Source organism: Wyeomyia smithii, chromosome 1, assembly GCF_029784165.1.
Source record: "Wyeomyia smithii strain HCP4-BCI-WySm-NY-G18 chromosome 1, ASM2978416v1, whole genome shotgun sequence".
Lineage (NCBI taxonomy): Eukaryota > Metazoa > Arthropoda > Insecta > Diptera > Culicidae > Wyeomyia > Wyeomyia smithii.
Genome location: NC_073694.1, coordinates 33,198,118 through 33,215,576, shown reverse-complemented (window position 1 = coordinate 33,215,576; position 17,459 = coordinate 33,198,118). Strand labels below are relative to the sequence as shown.

The 17,459-nt window shown below is 36.7% G+C and overlaps 1 protein-coding gene across 4 annotated transcripts in view; it reads right to left on the bottom strand.

Moving 5' to 3' along the window:
- LOC129731922 (transcription factor mef2A) overlaps window positions 1–17,459 on the bottom strand; it is a 137,327-nt gene that overhangs the window by 67,764 nt on the left and 52,104 nt on the right. For all 4 annotated transcript variants that reach the window (XM_055692336.1, XM_055692311.1, XM_055692320.1 and 1 more), the window contains exon 3: window positions 10,749–11,252. In XM_055692336.1, the coding sequence (XP_055548311.1) occupies window positions 10,749–11,252 (504 nt within the window). The remainder of the gene's footprint in view (window positions 1–10,748; window positions 11,253–17,459) is intronic.

The window sequence follows — 17,459 nt, the reverse complement described above, 5'->3', positions numbered from 1 at the left end:
ATGAAACCATCAAATTTAAAATAAAATTAGCTGCATTTGCCGAAAAATACAAATTTAGTTGTAAAAAACAAAAACAATCTATCTGGCAACACTTCCGGTCAAAAACAAATTTTTTTCTGGAATCCTTGATTTATTTTCTTAAAAATTCACCCATTAATATTTTTAGGGTGTCTTATGTTTATGAATTGTAAAGAAATATTTACGGAATTTACAACTTTTTTCGTAAAAATGTTGTATCTTGAGATTAGCTCATATTACCTCGGGATGATAGTTTGACGATGTTTCTTACGTGAAATTTTTCAAGGAACACGATGAAATTATCAAATTCAGAATAAAATGGTTGCATGCATTTGCCGAAAAATGTATATTTATTTTCCAAATACAGAAATAATTTATCTGGCAACACTTCTGGTTAAAAAATTAATTTTTTTCTGGATTTCTTGGTTTTCTTCTAAAATCATCTATCAGTATTTTTCTGACAGCTTACGTCTATGAATTGTGAGAAAAAGAAAAAAAAACTTGAACAAAAAATGCGTGACTGCAATAAACACCCATTTTAGAAACCGGAAGTTTCTATCTTAAATTTGGAAATGGAGTCGAGTTTTGGCTCCTGTGTATCGACTCGATCATTTTAGGCTATTTTCCGGAAACCTGGTTGAAATATGTGTTTAATTAGTACAGGAGACCTCACTCCCCTTCCAGAGTACGGAGGAGTGTCACACCACCATAGAAATTTGTGTTTGATTTGTATAAGAGCTCTCCCATGCAGAAGTGAGAAGAGTGAAGAACCACCATGAAAATTTTTCTTGCTCTCAAGAACCTCAACATATCAAATTTGGTTCCATTTACGTGATTATTTTTCGAGATGTGCAGAAATTTGTGTTTCATGTGTAGGAAACCCCACCCTTCCAGAAGAGGGAGGGGTTTCAAACAACTATGGACATTTTTGTTACCCCCAAAACCCCTCCCTTCCAGAAGAGGAAGGGGTGTCGAAACATTATGGTCATATTTGTTACCCCTAGAAACATCCACCTGCCAAATTTTGTTCCATTTACTTGATTAGTTTTCGAGATGTGCAGAAATCTGTGTTTCATTTGTAGCGGACCCCTCCCTTCCAAAAGAGGGAGGAGTCTCGAATAGTTTTAGTCACCTTTCTCGGCCCCTAAAACCCCTATATACAAAATTTCACGCCGATCTGTTCAGTGGTTTCCAAGCCTATGGGGCCATCCACATACCACGGGGACAGCTGGGAGGGGGAGGGGATTGTGTAATATCCACGGTCCCTACAAAAAAAAAAAGAATTTATATGGGCATCTGTCAACGGGGGGGTCAAAATCGTTAAAAATCTGTCCACGTGGTATGTGGATGGCTCCTATATGGATCAGACAGACAGACAGAGCTAAGAGTAATGACGGAGGTATACTCAAATATTGATTTATGTCTCACGGCGACTAACCGGAGACTGCTTTTATACAAGCACTTCATAAATCGGAGTAGATTGGATTCAATCATTGGATCAATCTACTGACTACGCGATGTATATCTTTCAATGAATCGCGCCTGCCAACGTGCGTTAGCTTTCTGGAAGGTATTCGGGATCGGTAAAGGCTTTCCTGCCCGTCGCAGTCGTGGAGATGCAGAGACAAATTCGGTCTCGGTATGACCGTTTAGCCGGAGATTGCTCACACGTTGGTTTTATATAGGCGCGTCGCAAATCGGAGTACCTTTAGTCCGGTCAATGAATATTGCGAATAATCTAATGACTATATATTGTATACTTTTTAAAGGACCGCGTCTGCGAAGTGGGTTTGTTTTCTCAGAAGTACTCGACATTGGTAATAGACTAATATTTAAACACGTGGAGATCGGATAGGTTGCTTATCGTTCGTCTTCGTAATGAGATACCATTGCACGCAACATTGCTTGATTCTGTCACTTTCCACGGTGACACAACCCTCTCTCTCCGTCGCAATCGTGAAGATGCAGAGGTTGGTTCGGTATCCCATAACAAAGACTGTTACTTCTCCTATCTCACCCTAACGATCGTAAGGACGTAGCCGTAATATTAATGACTGGTTGGCCCGTAGTAGCTAGCCACTTTCAAATGCATTTTGAACTATTGAAAGTTAGTATTTATTCTAAAATGAAATTTTTATTTTTTTAAATATTGAGTTGAAGTTCAAGATGTAACTATGACACTATCGAAAACTCGATGCAGATGGCCAGCGCTGGTTTAAAACTTAATTAATTATCTAAACTGCAAGTAATCCTTCGTTCAGTAGATCGTGGATTGATTGCTTACTCGAAAACGAATCTGCATCTCGCTTCTTATACGGATTCACTGCACAGCTGTTTTCTCCAATATCTAAAGCCTTTTAACCATTATTTGATTATTTTCGAAAAATTGTTTTCTAACGATTTAATTTATTTTTAAATTACATAACTTGAATAATAGTTCATTTTCTCAATTGTTATATGTTATATTCAAACTAAACTTACAAAATTGCTAAAAATAAATGTGATTGAAAAAAAAAAACAATTTACAAAAAAAACATTGCTCATGAAAAAATACGGGATTGCTCAAAAAAATATTCACACATGCAAAAGTTTGTCTCTGCAATTTGTTATCAACAATAACCAAGCTTGGAATAACGAAGTACTGTCCTCTTTTAATCATTGATGAGTAGTTCAAATCCCTCTCTAATACTCCGATATTCTTTCACACATGATAAATGACGCGCATGAAACATCTGTCATCTGCGTTCCATCACAGAAACCTTTTATAGTGTTGCGTAACAACATAACAATCCTCATCCCATCACCGCCACCTTTGTCTACTTCTTTGTATTCGTCTTCTTCTACATAAGCAAACATCTATTATTTGATAAAAAATAAAAAAGGTGGCTTACTGCAGCGCATTTGCAGGATAGCAGATGAACCTATGTTTAATTTTTAAAACTTTGAAAATTTTATGTCGATATATCAAAATATCTTAAATCAAAACTGTTGATCAGATTTTACATAATGTTCAAAAATAATGGCCAATAGCTTAAACCGATCCCGGCGCAGAGAAATCAGTTTTTACCTTAAAAAAATGAACTTCAAACTCTTATTACTCATCAACTATAAACATAATTAACACAAACTGTATTGAAATTAAAGATCAGTCTGTACCTTACTGAATAATTTCATCGTGAAAATTTTCAAGTATAATTGTAGAACTTGAATCAAAGTTTGAATGTCACTCGTCGGAAATGGGTTTATCTGATACTCTGAGTTTTTTTGAAACAGCTAAAATTTTCACGTATTAGCAAAACAATTAATTTGGGATACAATATGTGCAGCATGTCTTGTGTAGGTTGAATGTCTATTCTATTTTTAAAAATATCGAAAAAAAAATTATATTGCTTTATCTTTGAGTACAACTTCTTGAGAACATTTTTGTAAATTTTGTTAGAGCTTTGAGTAATAGGGAAAAAGTTGAATAGATTTCAAGTGCGGCTTGTCACGCGCCATAAGCTAAACTTGAAACTCGATATGATGTTTTGCATAAAATTTAGCTTTAGCTTTAGCGAGTTACTGCCGGTTGTCTTCTTTTTTTTATAAATGTTCGTTATTAACGTCTTCGGTCGTAATTGATATTTTTTATTAAACAAACAACTTTCTGCTATCGAATAACTGTACTATTAAAAAATTACAATTTCAATGCATATAAAAATTTGCTACACACTTTAAAAAAACCAAACTGCTTATTTTCTCGAGCAAAAAGGTTTATAGTCCCCATTATTTTCTTGACTTTTTTATAGTCTATCCTCAATGAACTACAACAGGTACTGCCTTATTTCATCACTTGACAACCTAATTTTGATGGTAATGCCATGAAATTACAGAACTCATTGATCATGTAACTATGAAATAACGTTCATAATCAACCGACAGTGGTTTGGCTAACTTTAGATTTCATTTACATGCTTGATATCTTTGATACTATGTCTTTCTTACAGCTTAAAATTGCCTTCCGCCCTTTATTACGTTTTTGGCGGTTTTTGTCGATGCACCTGCATCAGAACCTATAGCCATGTGCTAATTTAACACGTGTGCCGCGTCTTAACAAATACGCAGTTAGCTTTGATTTCCTTACGACTGGCTTCATACCAGGCGAGAGGAGGTGAGTGGAGGACTAAAAGCAAAGGTAACTTGTAGTCAGAACAGGAGTGTTTGGGTTGCTACCCACAAAAAAATAACAAACTTTAGTGTATTTCAGCTTCAGAGTTTGCTTGGGAAAAAGGCAATTTGAGTAACTTTCGTTTGTCGTGCGCGTGACTGAAAGACAAGCAAACTATATATATTCCGATTCTTGTATTTTTATAATTTCTGCAATATTTTTATTTGTTATACTTTTTGTATTTTTTGTTATTCATGTAATAAAGGGTGTTTTTTTGCTATTTGGTTTTTCGTGTATTCAGATTTGGCAGTTCACGCGGGAATTCTGACAGCTGCAAAGTCTAGTGTACTCAGTTTGGTTTGCCATTTCACCATGAACAGACTTACGCCTGAACAAGCAAAGCAAAGCAAAGCCTTGGTGCTACATTCCGATTCGGAAGTCGACTTTCTGTTTATTATACAGACTTCGCAGCCAACTGTTAAGTGTACAGGACAATTGCGGGGCCAGTGCCACGATCCCACTAACACTAACAGTCTCTCCCGAGCCGAGACTCGAACCTACGACAACTGGCTTGTTAGGCCAGCATCGTACCTCGAGACCAGCTGGGAGGGTTTTACTTACGCCTGAACAACGCTTACAAATAATCGAATTTTATTTCCAAAATTCGTCCTCTGTGAAAAATGTTTTTCGCGCATTATGACCATTTTATGGTCGTCATAATCGACCTACTGACCAAGCTATTCAAGCTATTGTGACGAAATTCAAACCAGTTTTACGCTGTTGGATATAAACCCACCAACACGTATACATAGAGTGCGTACAGATAAATATATTGCTGCCGTATCAGCCAGTGTAGTGGAAGACCGTGAAATGTCAATTCGACGCCGTTCGCAGCTATTGGGCTTGTGTTATTCGACTACATGGAAGATTTTACGAAAGAATCTTGATGTAAAGTCTTAAAAAATACAGCTCGTACAAGAATTGAAGCCGAACGACTTGCCGCAGCGTCGAATTTTTGGTGAATGGGCCTTAGAAAAACTTGCCGAAAATTCACTTTTTTACCGAAAAATTGTGTTCATTGACGAAGCTCATTTCTGGTTAAATGGGTATGTTAATAAGCAAAATTGCCGCATTTTGATCGAAGAGCAACCCAGAAACAATACAAGAATCGCCAATGCACCCAGAAAAATGCACGGTTTGGTGCGGTTTACACGCTGGAGGCCGTACTTCTTCAAAGATGATCAAAATCGCAACGTTACGGTCAATGGAGCTCGCTATCGCGCGATGATTTCTGATTTTTTTTCCGGAAATGGAAGAGATGGGTCTTGTTGACATGTGGTTTCAGCAAGACGGAGCAACGTGCCATACATCGCGCGAATCAATGGACATATTGCGGAATGAGTTTGGTGAGCAATTCATCTCATGAAATGGACCGGTGAATTGGCCGCCTAGATCATGCGATTTAACACCGCTAGATTATTTTTTGTGGAGCTACGTTAAGTCTCTCGTCTATGCGGATAAGCCAACAACAATTCCAGCCTTGGAAGACAACATTACACGCGTTATTCGCGAGATACAAGCCGAAATGCTCGAAAAAATGACCCAAAATTGGACTTTTCGTATGGACCATTTGAAACGTAGCCGTGGCCAACATTTGAATGAAATTATCTTTAAAAATTGAATGGCATGAACCAATTTATCAGCTCAAATAAAGATTTCATACAGTTTTGTATTTTTTATGCGTTTTTTTTTTAAGAAAAACCAAATTTTTAAAAAGTCACCCTTTATATGACTTTTTTGTCAGATTTTGTAATTTTTTAACAGTTTTGTTATTTTATTATTTTTATTCTGTTTAGTTTTTTGCCCTATTAAATGTTTTGTAATTCCTGTAATAATCATTGTGAGTTTTGTCATTTTCTTTATTTCTGTCATTTTTGTCTTTTTTGGTTATTATCAGCTTTGTAAGTTATGTAATTTATATAATTCTTGTAATTTTTTAAACACATGTTATTTAAGTTACTTATGTGTTTTTTCTTTTATTCATTTAATTTATGTAATTTTTTATATAATCCTTACTAACTTTCCTGATGAAATCCTGAGGGATGTTTCACCAGGAAAGTAAGTAATGTAATTTTTATGTTCCCCAAGAATTTAATCGACACGGCACAATTCGAAAATAATATTTAACGGAGCCGTTTATGTTATGATACATGTCATTTTTGCAATTTTTGTCATGTTTTGGGGTTTTTGTAATTTTGTACCGGTTTTGCAATTTTTGTCGTTTTTTTTAGATTTTGTAAGTCCTCGATTTGTAACTTTTGTTGTAATTTTTGTTGTATTTTGCACTTTTTTTATCATTTTATCTCTTTCATTATTCACATCATTATTGTTGTTGCATATGTTAAAATATTCTTGACTTTTCTGTCATTCTTGTCATTTTTGGTATTTCCTGCAGTTTCATAATTTTAGTCATTTATTGCAATGGTTGTTTATAGTTCAATTCCACTTTAGTTTAATAGTTTACTCTTTTTAAGGCAAAACAGTTTTTGAGATCGCTGTCAGAATGGTAAGTTTGCGTTTATTTGACTTTTCTCTTTAGTTGTTTATACAATACAGAGCCTTGTTTTGCAGGATGTTTGTTGAAAAAGAGAGATTTTAAAATTTTATGTTTTAAAGACATTTGCAATCTTTAGAATTTTAAAATTTTACCTTTTAATTATTTTAGGATTTTGAGAATTTTTTAAGATTTCATAGTGTTGGTGTTCGTGGATTTCATGATTTCTTAATTCAATATTTTTTTGTAGATATTGTTCAAATGATTTGGTGAAATGGGTCCAGCGATGATAGTAGGGTTTGACAATGTTAGGAACTAATAAGTTTTGTAATTTTAAATTAAAGAATTTCAGTATTTTCGGATTTTATTTTTCTTTATTTTAGAGTTTCAGCACTCAAGATAACAGAATTTTCAGATTTTGATATTTGTTTTATGAGGAGTTCAGGGTTTTAGGGTTATGAAAATTAGGGTTGTAAGATAAACGAAGGGTTATTATTAAGATTCGAAAATTTCGGATTTATTCTGATCCCAATATGTTTAAGGATTTTTAAATTTCAAGATCTAAGGATTTTGGGATTACCAAAATTCAATATACTGGAATTATTTGATTAAAGTTAATTAGAATATTATGATTGGTTTTAAGGTTTTAAAACCTTAAGATTTTGGGATTAAGGGTTTCTGGATTCTAGAAATTGAGTATTTCTTACTTATTTTTACGATTTTAAAGTCTTAAGATTTTAGGAATGGTATTGGGTATCGGCTGTACTATCTTCAGGTTTGTCCAATTATCGTCCGAGGGTTAATAAAGTTATAAAGAACCAATCTTTTCCTGCAAGATAGAGTGCAATATGACTCTCCCAGCTGGTCTCGAGGTACGATGCTGGTCTAACAAGCCAGTCGTCGTAGTTTCGAGTCTCGGCTCGGGAGAGACTGTGAGTGTCAGTAGGACCGTAGCGCTAGCCCCGCAGTTGTCCTGTATACTTAACAGTTGGCTGCAAAGTCTGTGTATAATATGGGTCGAGTTCCGTTACGGAATGTAGCACCAAAATTTTGCTTTTGTTGTCTGCAATATGGAGAACCCTCATGCATGAAATTAACGCTCTTGGACATTTTTTACCCTCTTGAAGATAATAGGGCAACCTGACGATAATAGAGCCGATGCCCCCTTCCATTCCTATAATCTTAAGACTTTTAAATCGTAGAACACTCGAATGTTAAATATCTGAAATCCAGAAGTATTAATCCCAAAATCTTTGGGTTCTAAAATCTTAAAACCATTAGATAATAAAATCGTAAATAACGTTAATCATACAATTCCAGTATCCCAAATTAAGCATTTACCCTATTTGAAATAAATATTTCAGAATTTTAGGATTTTTAGATCATTGGATTAGGTAATCTCAGCATTTAAGATACGATATTTTTATGCTATGAATAATTGAGCACTTAAAAACCTGAAGTCTTAATAATTCTTATGATCTCTGGTTATGGAAGCTGAAAATTGCATGATTTTAAAAATTTAAGACTCTAGGTTTTAAAATCTATGATTGTACGATATTATAATTTAAGGATTTTTCAATTATTTAATCCAGGATTTTAGTATATTGATGTTTTAGAAACTATTGAGTTTGGAAATTTTAGAATTGAATAGCTCTAGGATGTTCTAGTTTTCATATCTTGGATTCCATGGTTTCAAATTTTAAGATCTTAGTATGTTATTATTTTGAGATCTTTTATCTTAAAATTTCAGGATTTTAAGACTTTTGATATTTTTTTAATATCAATAGCATTAAGAGAAAATTCAAGAATCTTGGAAAATGTTTTTAGAATTTTAAGAACTCATAACCTAGGGATCTTTGGATTTCGGGATCTCACAATATGAGGACGTGAGTGATTTAGGATTCTAGGATCCTTGTATGTATTGTGGAATTTTAAGATTTTGAGATTTAAGTATTCTCTAGGTTTTGGGAGCTTGATATTTTAAGACATAGGATTTTGGGGATTTGAGATTATAGACTATACATTCGGGCTTTCGCATTATAGAAATTTAGGATTCTTGGAATTGATATGACAGCATTTATCAGTGTTTCAAGATAATGTTATTTTTTTATATGAGGGGGATTTTAGGATTCAGGATTTGAGAATTTATGGATTCTAGGGTATTTTTTAAAGTTGTAGATTTTCATGATTTAGGGACTTTAGAAATCTATGATCTAAGGACTTTAGAATAATAGGATTTAAGGATCTTATGGTTTTAAGATTTTGGGATCTTGAGATTTTTGGATTTGGGAATTCAAGATGTACTGGATTCAACGATTTAATGCTTTTATGAGTATTGTGGAAGGACTATTAGGACTTAATTATTTTACCATTTTTAAACTAAAAGATTTCATTGGGCTTCGGTGGCAGTTTAATAAAATATGAATTTTATTAGGAAATATTTCTATAGCCATATATTTATTTATTAAGAATATTTATGTATCCATATCCAGAATTCCAGCACTTAATTTGTGTAGAACTTCAATTCACCCAGTAAAACAAATGTCTTGTATAATGCAAAGAGTCTCTATGGGTTTGATCAGAAAAGTGCTTTTCATCCAATTGACTTTTGAAGTAGAATACATCTCTCAGGAAGTTCGGCTACATAGGGATGTGAAATGAAAATCTAAAACCGAAAAAAGTGAAAAATATGTCCAATTTCAAATGCTAATAAATCGGTTAGTATTCGATAGATTTCCTTCGTTCTTGCAGCAATAGATTGGAAAATCTTCTGAAATTATTCACAAATGAAGATAATTGTAATTTTATTATTCAAACTATTGTACTATTGAAAATAGTCGAGCCTTGTCAAAACGAAAAATTCGACCTCTGATTGGTCGTTATATGATTGCTTCCCAAGCACGGTCGACACAATCATATACCTTGCAATTGAAAATATGCTATTTGGCCCTTTCAAGAGCCTGTTTCAGCCGAAGCCGCTCATAATAGTTCTAGACAGCGACAACAGCAATCATCCCTTAGCAGCAGCAGTAGCAGTGCAGTGGATACCAGCGATAGCGGATAGCGGCCACAGCTTTGGCGTAGCAATGGATAGCGCACTAGTTGCAGCGAATCTCAGCATCGATAGCAGCTGGGCCAGCGTATAGCGGCCACAACTGTGGCATGGCTACGGTTAGCGTAGCAGTTGCAGCGGGAGTGTCAACATCGGAAGCAGCTGGGCCAGCTGATGCAGGGGCAGCGTTACCAATGGCAGCGTATAGCGGCCACAACTGTGGCATGGCTACGAATAGCGTGACAGTTGCAGCGGGTATAACTGACCATGAAGCATTTTTACAATAATTGAATGAAAACTGCAATTGCAGCAATACGCCTTTTTCAAGGCTACTAAATGTTTTTGGAAGAGCATAATGAATGGCTATTATAAAATTGCAACTGAGGTTTGATGCTGCTGCAAATGCACAGCAGTGTGATGTTTATTACGATTTATTGATACTGTGCCTAACAAGCGGTATATGCGAAACAAATCCGATTTCAAAATGACTGACACGCAAGCAGCCGGGTTATCTTTCTTGTAAAAGTATTCTACTTCAACCTTGCGGTCGTGGCTTTGCACACAACCCTCCTGTGATTTTTCCTCAAGTTTTTCATGACAACAGAAAGCTTTGTTTTGGGTTACGTTACAAAATACTCCTTTGTAGGTTGGTTTGAAAGAAAACACTGCCATCATTCGAAGCAACACTGAAGCACTATTCACCGTCTGCGTAGCTGAGGGTTAATTGCTATGTGCCTAGCGGGAATCCAAAGCTCACAATCTATGAATTATTCCATCGTGTGACAATTCTGTTCAAGCCCAGAAGCCAGATCTTACACCGACAATAACCAACCGACTAACCAACCGACGGCTTCTCCTGGGTACGCTTTGTACCTGTGTATCCGACCGGGCTGGTGGCACGGAATTTTCAATGATTTACCGTGTCGGTCAAAAGGTTGACACACATACGCACACACACAGAGGTTGATGATACTCACCGTATTCGTCATCGTCGGAGAGTGCCATCGCCTGCAGTCGCGAAATGGCCTGCTCCTCTAGTCGCTGCTCCTTGATGGTCGCATCCAGCTCCAGGTCCGAATCGGTTTCGTAGCAGTTGGATTGGTTCCGGTTTACATCATCACCCGGGGCACCGCCGTAGCGATCGTCCACCGAGAACAGATGCGAAGAGCAGCCATTAATCTTGCTCGTCGTCGTCCGCGTGGTCGTTGCGGGAGCCGATCCAGTGTTACCGACAAAGCGTGACCCACCGTCACCCGTGCCGGCCCCGCCACTACCAGGTGTCGCTTTGTTTTGATTCTTCATCAGGACATTGTTGTTGTTGTTGTTGTTGTTGTTATTGATGCTGTTGCTTACGCTCAGCTCACCGTCCACATTAATCAGATTTTCGTTAAGCTCGGTGTCACGTCGTAACGATTGAGTATCATCGGATTCGACGCTCAGGCGACCGTACGCACGTCGTGGTGGCCGCGAGGAATGTTTGTCTGTGGAATATGGAAAAAAAGGAGAAGGGGTGAGTAACGAGAAGCCTGTGCAGTTGTATCAATTATGAGTGCACCACGTTCCTAAATACGTAACCAACGATGTGGACTGCACTGAGGAAGAGTGATGGATGCTATTTAGTGCATTGCGTGGGCCGATTTAGATGATTACAAAAACAAGTTTCGATGTCGACAGCAAAAACACTACCATTATTCATTCGTTCGCCATCTTTTGCAAACCGTAAGCATAGTTTCTCACGAAACAACGCTAATTCATTACAGTGCGGCCTGGCCACACAATCCCAGTGCTGCCATCAATTGTAAGGATATGTACGTAAAACTGCTGAAAGATTCATGCGTTGTACGTGACGGATGGCATCTTATCCCAAACTGTAGGCACCAAATGGTCGTTACGGCGCGCTGTCACCGTTACGTACGCGACGAACGCGGAACGGAACAGGATATTTACAATGTGCAAGAGAGTAATTGGATGTCAGAATTTGTGGGTATTTATCAACGACTCACGGACATATTTTTGCTCACTAAGGTTATGTTTCATACAAAGTCAAAACTTGGTTGAGCTTTGTTGATTGGAAGCAAATTTCACGATTCGCCCCCGGGGGGAAAGCGGAACTAAAAGTTTCCTTTACTGACTAAAAAGAGTAAAAAAACGAAGCAATAATATTTAGCGATGAGTTCGCGCGGATACTCGGAAAATTGCACCTAATAAGAAAGGCTAAAGGTAAAGCACAACTTGCTGCTAATTTCCCCTATTGAATTAGTACTCGGTAGAATTGCCCCGAAGGTTTTCTTTCCAGAGCGCAATCAAAATCGTGAAAACTTTGAAGTCGTTTGCTGGATGTTGAAGTTGCTCTAACAGCTATAGTTGTTAGTGAACATGAAATTGAATTACCCATCTGATGTTCTCAGTTTCAGTAGTTTCGGTGGAATGAGTCGTGTCTTGTTTGATTGTGTAATTGCTTGATTCGTTTTCTTCTGACCACGGTCGCCATGTGAAAAGGTGTAAGCATTGCAAAAATCAAAATAAAGTCCCAGTCGCAGTCATTTTTAGGCTAAGATTTGTTCAAAGCAAGTTTAGTTTTGATTAGCAGACTAACCTTTAATCGCTAAAGATATCATGCTATAAGTAGCGCAACGGAACGTTTCACCTTCTACGCTTGACAGGCGATAAAAGCTTCCAATTCGCTTCGCGCTCGTACACATTCCGTCCTGCACCCAACACACGCATCGATCGATCCAATCGGTAGAGATTCATAGCATATCAAGATTTTCCACGCGATGAACCACGACGTGGAACGCAGGTGAAATGTGTTCGTTGCACATCAGAGAAATGCTTCCCGGTCGTCCTCGCAGGAAACACCCGCAGCGCATGATGTTTATGGATAAGACGTCAATCGAACTTCGATCCGCGGGTAACATTGTACGTGATACTTTGTGGAAAATTATTCATACGACGTTTGCTCCGGTGCTGAAAGTAACGATGATTTCCACTGACTCGGAAAACTTACAGATTATCGGTCTAGATGGAATAAATACGTTTGAAGCGCAACCCGCCCCCCCCCTTTCCCACACACTATCACATACGCTTGGTGGTAATAAACTTGAATGGGAAGGCAAAAACTTCTCCCAACACTCTTGGAAAAATTGAACCTTTCTGAGACTAATTATTGTTAAACTTTTCAACTTTAACGGTTCACTCAGCGCCATCAATGGTGAAGGTTTCTTCATTCAGTGTCTTCCAATAAATGGAGAATTTAAGTCTTATTGAGAGGCAAAACTTTCCACCCTCTGTGCTGGTTGAATCTTTCAGGGCCGTTTCACGTTATGTTCAGATTCAAAAGTGCTGTGCCTTGCCTATGTAAGATTATTTCAAACAACGATTTGTTGGTGTCGTTCGTGTAATGGAGTTTTCTCTTGGTGAAGGACTGGAACTGACAACTTGTCGTTCAGAGGTATTGCCAACAGATAAAATTAACTTTCGGTACTAATTTGGTGGTAGTAAATTGAAAGAAGTTTCACTGCGGTAGAAAACCGCGTGCAATCTTCCTTTTGATTGATGTTTTCTAATTTACTTCGGACAAAGTTTTAATTTTGTTATAACTTGTAGGTGAAAGTAGATTCACATACTGGAAACGAAAGGATTGAAACAAGAACTGGTTGAGAGTGAGTACCAACCAATATCATCATATGATAATAAACAAAAAGTTCGTCCTGTACAACTTTTAGTAAAGAGTTTGTTTCGAATTATTTCGAGTCCCCCTTTTCACGGAGTGAAGACTATTATATTCAAATTTTATCTGAACGCTTTTTTCTATTTATGCACTCGCATACCGAGCGTGTGTGTGGTTCTCACAGTCTATTAAAGTTTATGCAGATTGGAGCTCGTATCTGATGCATTTTCTACCCCCTGCTGAAACGTACGATGAATTCCGTTTAAATACAAAAAAAAAACTCTTCACCGGTACCGGTCCAATTACGGTCCATCCATCCACGGTGGAATTCCATGGCTGGGTGCTTCGGTTGTTAAAAATCGAGCAACCACCCGGTTCGTATGTGATCCACATACCGATTATGCTTTTGAATAAGTTTTGTTTTTTGTTTTGCCGCTGCATTTATTCCGCTGACCACAATCCAGTGCACTGTTGGTCAAGATGATAATAATTGCTTTTGAATTTTTTGAAATAATTTTTATGTTCTCTAACGAATGAAGATATATTTTTTTTAATGGCCTATCACCGATTGTGAATTTTGAAACTACAGAAGAAAGCACTGTGCCGCCAGAGGGTTTCACTAAACAAACACGATGTGCAGCCGGAAACATTTCCATTACCCGGGGTTATTTGATTGAAGGTACGTGGGTCGTACGCAGAAAAAAAAACTCCATTAACACACAGCCCTCTTGTGCCCCGGGCAGCCTACTATGTGCACATGCATACGCTCACCTTCTACATGCAAATGATGATCTCTCCCTTCACCACTCTCGATCAACGCAGGTTCCGGGAGGGACTTTAATAAAATGTTTTAATTGGAAAAGTGACATCATTATGGCGATGAGTTTTTGTCGAATTTTTCCCCGTTTACCCCGAGGTTCGGAAATGCTGCAAGCTCAATATGTTGTATGATTTGTTCACCGGGCCAGTTAATTTGCAAAATGTGTTGCTTCGAAGTAAATTTACTGCGGTATGAAAATGTACAAATACTATGTTTGATATCTCTGCTTTTTATGTTAGTTGGGACTACAAACTTCCTGTTTTATTCAAGCAGCTGTAAAGAATTAGTAGGTACTCTGATAATTTATTGTCACTCGTTCATCCACGAAACAGTTGCGGAATAGAACTGTCACTTCACAAGACTGCTTTAATTCGAGAACTAATCAAGCAAATACAACCAAATTTGGCATGTTAAAGTTTTGGGAGCAAGAAAAATTTTCGACAGCTATGAAAGTGCTGGTAATTATATCGTTGCGAAGACAGAGTGTGCGTATGTGGTGGTCTAGTCTGTGCGTTAGGCTTGCGCTCGCATCGCTAGCACACAATCTAGCATACGTCAGTTCCACTTCTACTCAACAGACTGCACTGCCAAAATTGTCGCTCAATTTCAGGCAGAGTTCCCAGTCTTCTTGATATGATGTTTTTGTTTGTAGGCAGCATGTTATACCTATGAAGATTCTATTTGCAGCGAGTTATCACGACTCTCATACAAATTAAACACAAATTTCTATGGTGGTTTGACACTTCTCCGTACTCTGGAAGGTGGGGAGGTCTCCCAGACGATTTAAACAGATGTTTCAACCAGTCTTTCCGAAAAACAGCCTTAAATGATCGGGATGATGCACACTTTTGCTTCACAAGTTCTTCTTTCATTTGCCAACAATTACATTTACTGTATTACGGAGACAGCTTATATAGATATATTATTTTATTTATAAAGTAAAAAATAAAAAATATCTAACAATGGTGGAAGTGAAAAAAAAAATTCTGAATAGATCTTAGTAAATGAACAAAAAAATCACAAGCACACGTCGGTTCTTACTCTTTTATAAGTTAGCATTCTGAGGAACTAACTCGTTCGATAATATCTTGGTCACGATTATTCAGTGAATATCGAAGATAAAAAATAAATTAAATTAAAATGAATTAAATTAAATTAAATTTCACCAGCATGTTTTCTTTCAAGACATCAGTTTCTATTACGCATTAACAGCAGGTTTAGAAATTATTCAAGGAAAGGGGTTGTTTCAAACTTTCCGAAAAACCTTCACCTTCGAGACATCAAATTAATCTAGGTTCATGGAAGCGAATATAAATTGACCTGTCGGGACGGGGAAAATCTGTCGATTTTGTTTTAGATATTAATACAGAGAATTATCACAGGGAATGTTTGGTGTCTATTCATGTCGTCTGTGCTAGGAATGCTCGCATGTGATTGGTTAATTGTTCGCGTAAATTTGTCCTTGACTCCTTTATAACCGATTTTTACCGCTTTGCAATGAAAAAATAATGATAACTAGCGTATTACAAAATTGTTCAACATTTTATCTATCCAACAACATATTGGTTATTGTTATACATCATGTGGTTATGCTGTTATTATCGTTTCAAATCTGGCGCAATATTTGCCAGTATCATTTCTAATTTTACAGAATGCATACCAGTATAGAAATAAGCTTACCGAGGAATAGGAATAAGCTTACCGGGTCAGCTAGTAATATAATAAATAGAACCTGTTTCTATATGATGAGGTATCAATCTTTCGTGATGTATATAAAATATGATGTAAAGTATCCATGTCATGAAAAAAATATGACCTGAGATAAAAAAAAATCCAAAAATGAATATGTACTTAATATATGAACATATCATTTAAAACATTTTAACCTTTTTCTTGAGACCCGTCGCCCAAAAGTCTTGTCAAAAAATGAATTGTTTAATATTGATCATAAATTCCAATGTAAAACCATGAGTTTGGTTTTTACTGGGGAACCACAGACAATTAAGAAAAACCTGTATATTCCTGAATATTTAAAAATTTTCGAGGTCAAATTCAGAATAACACGAAAACCAATGCATTTAGTATCTTAACTACTAAAAGCTTATTGATTTTAAATGGCTGTCCGAATCTTTCAAAATTAATGACTTCAAGTTTCTTCAAAATAAAAATTAAAAAGAACTCCTTTTTTTTAACTGAACTTCTGTGTTTATTTTCATTTTTTTTATATATTTTTTTTTTATTTTTATGAGGCAATAATTCTCTACACCACTACCATGCTTTGTATTAACCTATGCCTAAACCTATGCATACTCCCTTTTACAAAATAACTTAAGGATCTAAAAATCTTTCCATCTGCGAAAAATGTTCAGCTTGCTAAACAATTACGTGTGCAAAATTTCATTCAAATCAAAAATGATCAATACTCGTCCATAGGTCATTTCGCGTGATTTTGCACTAATGGTAACTTCCAATACTCAGCGTATTTCGATAAATTTGTCAAATAAATGCATGTTATGGAAAACAAGTTGCCTATAACACTGCACAATGCTCCAGAAACCGATTGTAAGGGGAAATTCGGATCTAGATCGGATTTGAATAACATTGTTCTAGAAAATAGCTATTATCGTTGGACTAAACTCTATCCGGGGCTAAGTTGATCAAACGACGGTCGTAGTGGTTAGTCTCCTGCGAGGGAACAAAGTCCATCTGAAAGTTAGGCACCTGAATTTAGAAATCTAGTTATTCAATCATGGAAAAAATAGTCTAACAGAAATTCAGTCTTCATTGTATAACTCCATCGAGAGGACGGCAGCTGGCTCGACCCTCAGCCGGCAGAGCGGCAGCTGCTTTTAGCTGAGCAGGTGACTCATTCGATAGTAGCGTTCCACATCAGGCGAACCCACCGCCGGACTGCACAGCATTGCTAAACTTGTCCGGATAGTAAAACTGATTATAATAATGATATTTTATAATATTTTCAAAGATAGACAAAAACTTTTTTCAACAGAAATACTTAAAATTAACGGGGTTTCCTTCATCTACTCAGATGAAAAAAGTTAGACTTCTGATTTCATCGAAAATTTTGGTGACCCTTATTTTTGGTAACATGACTATAAGAAACCGCTCAAATTCCGGGACCCTCGTAAAAAACCGCGTAAATTCCAGAATCCGCGTAAAAAACAGCGTAAAATGCGATCT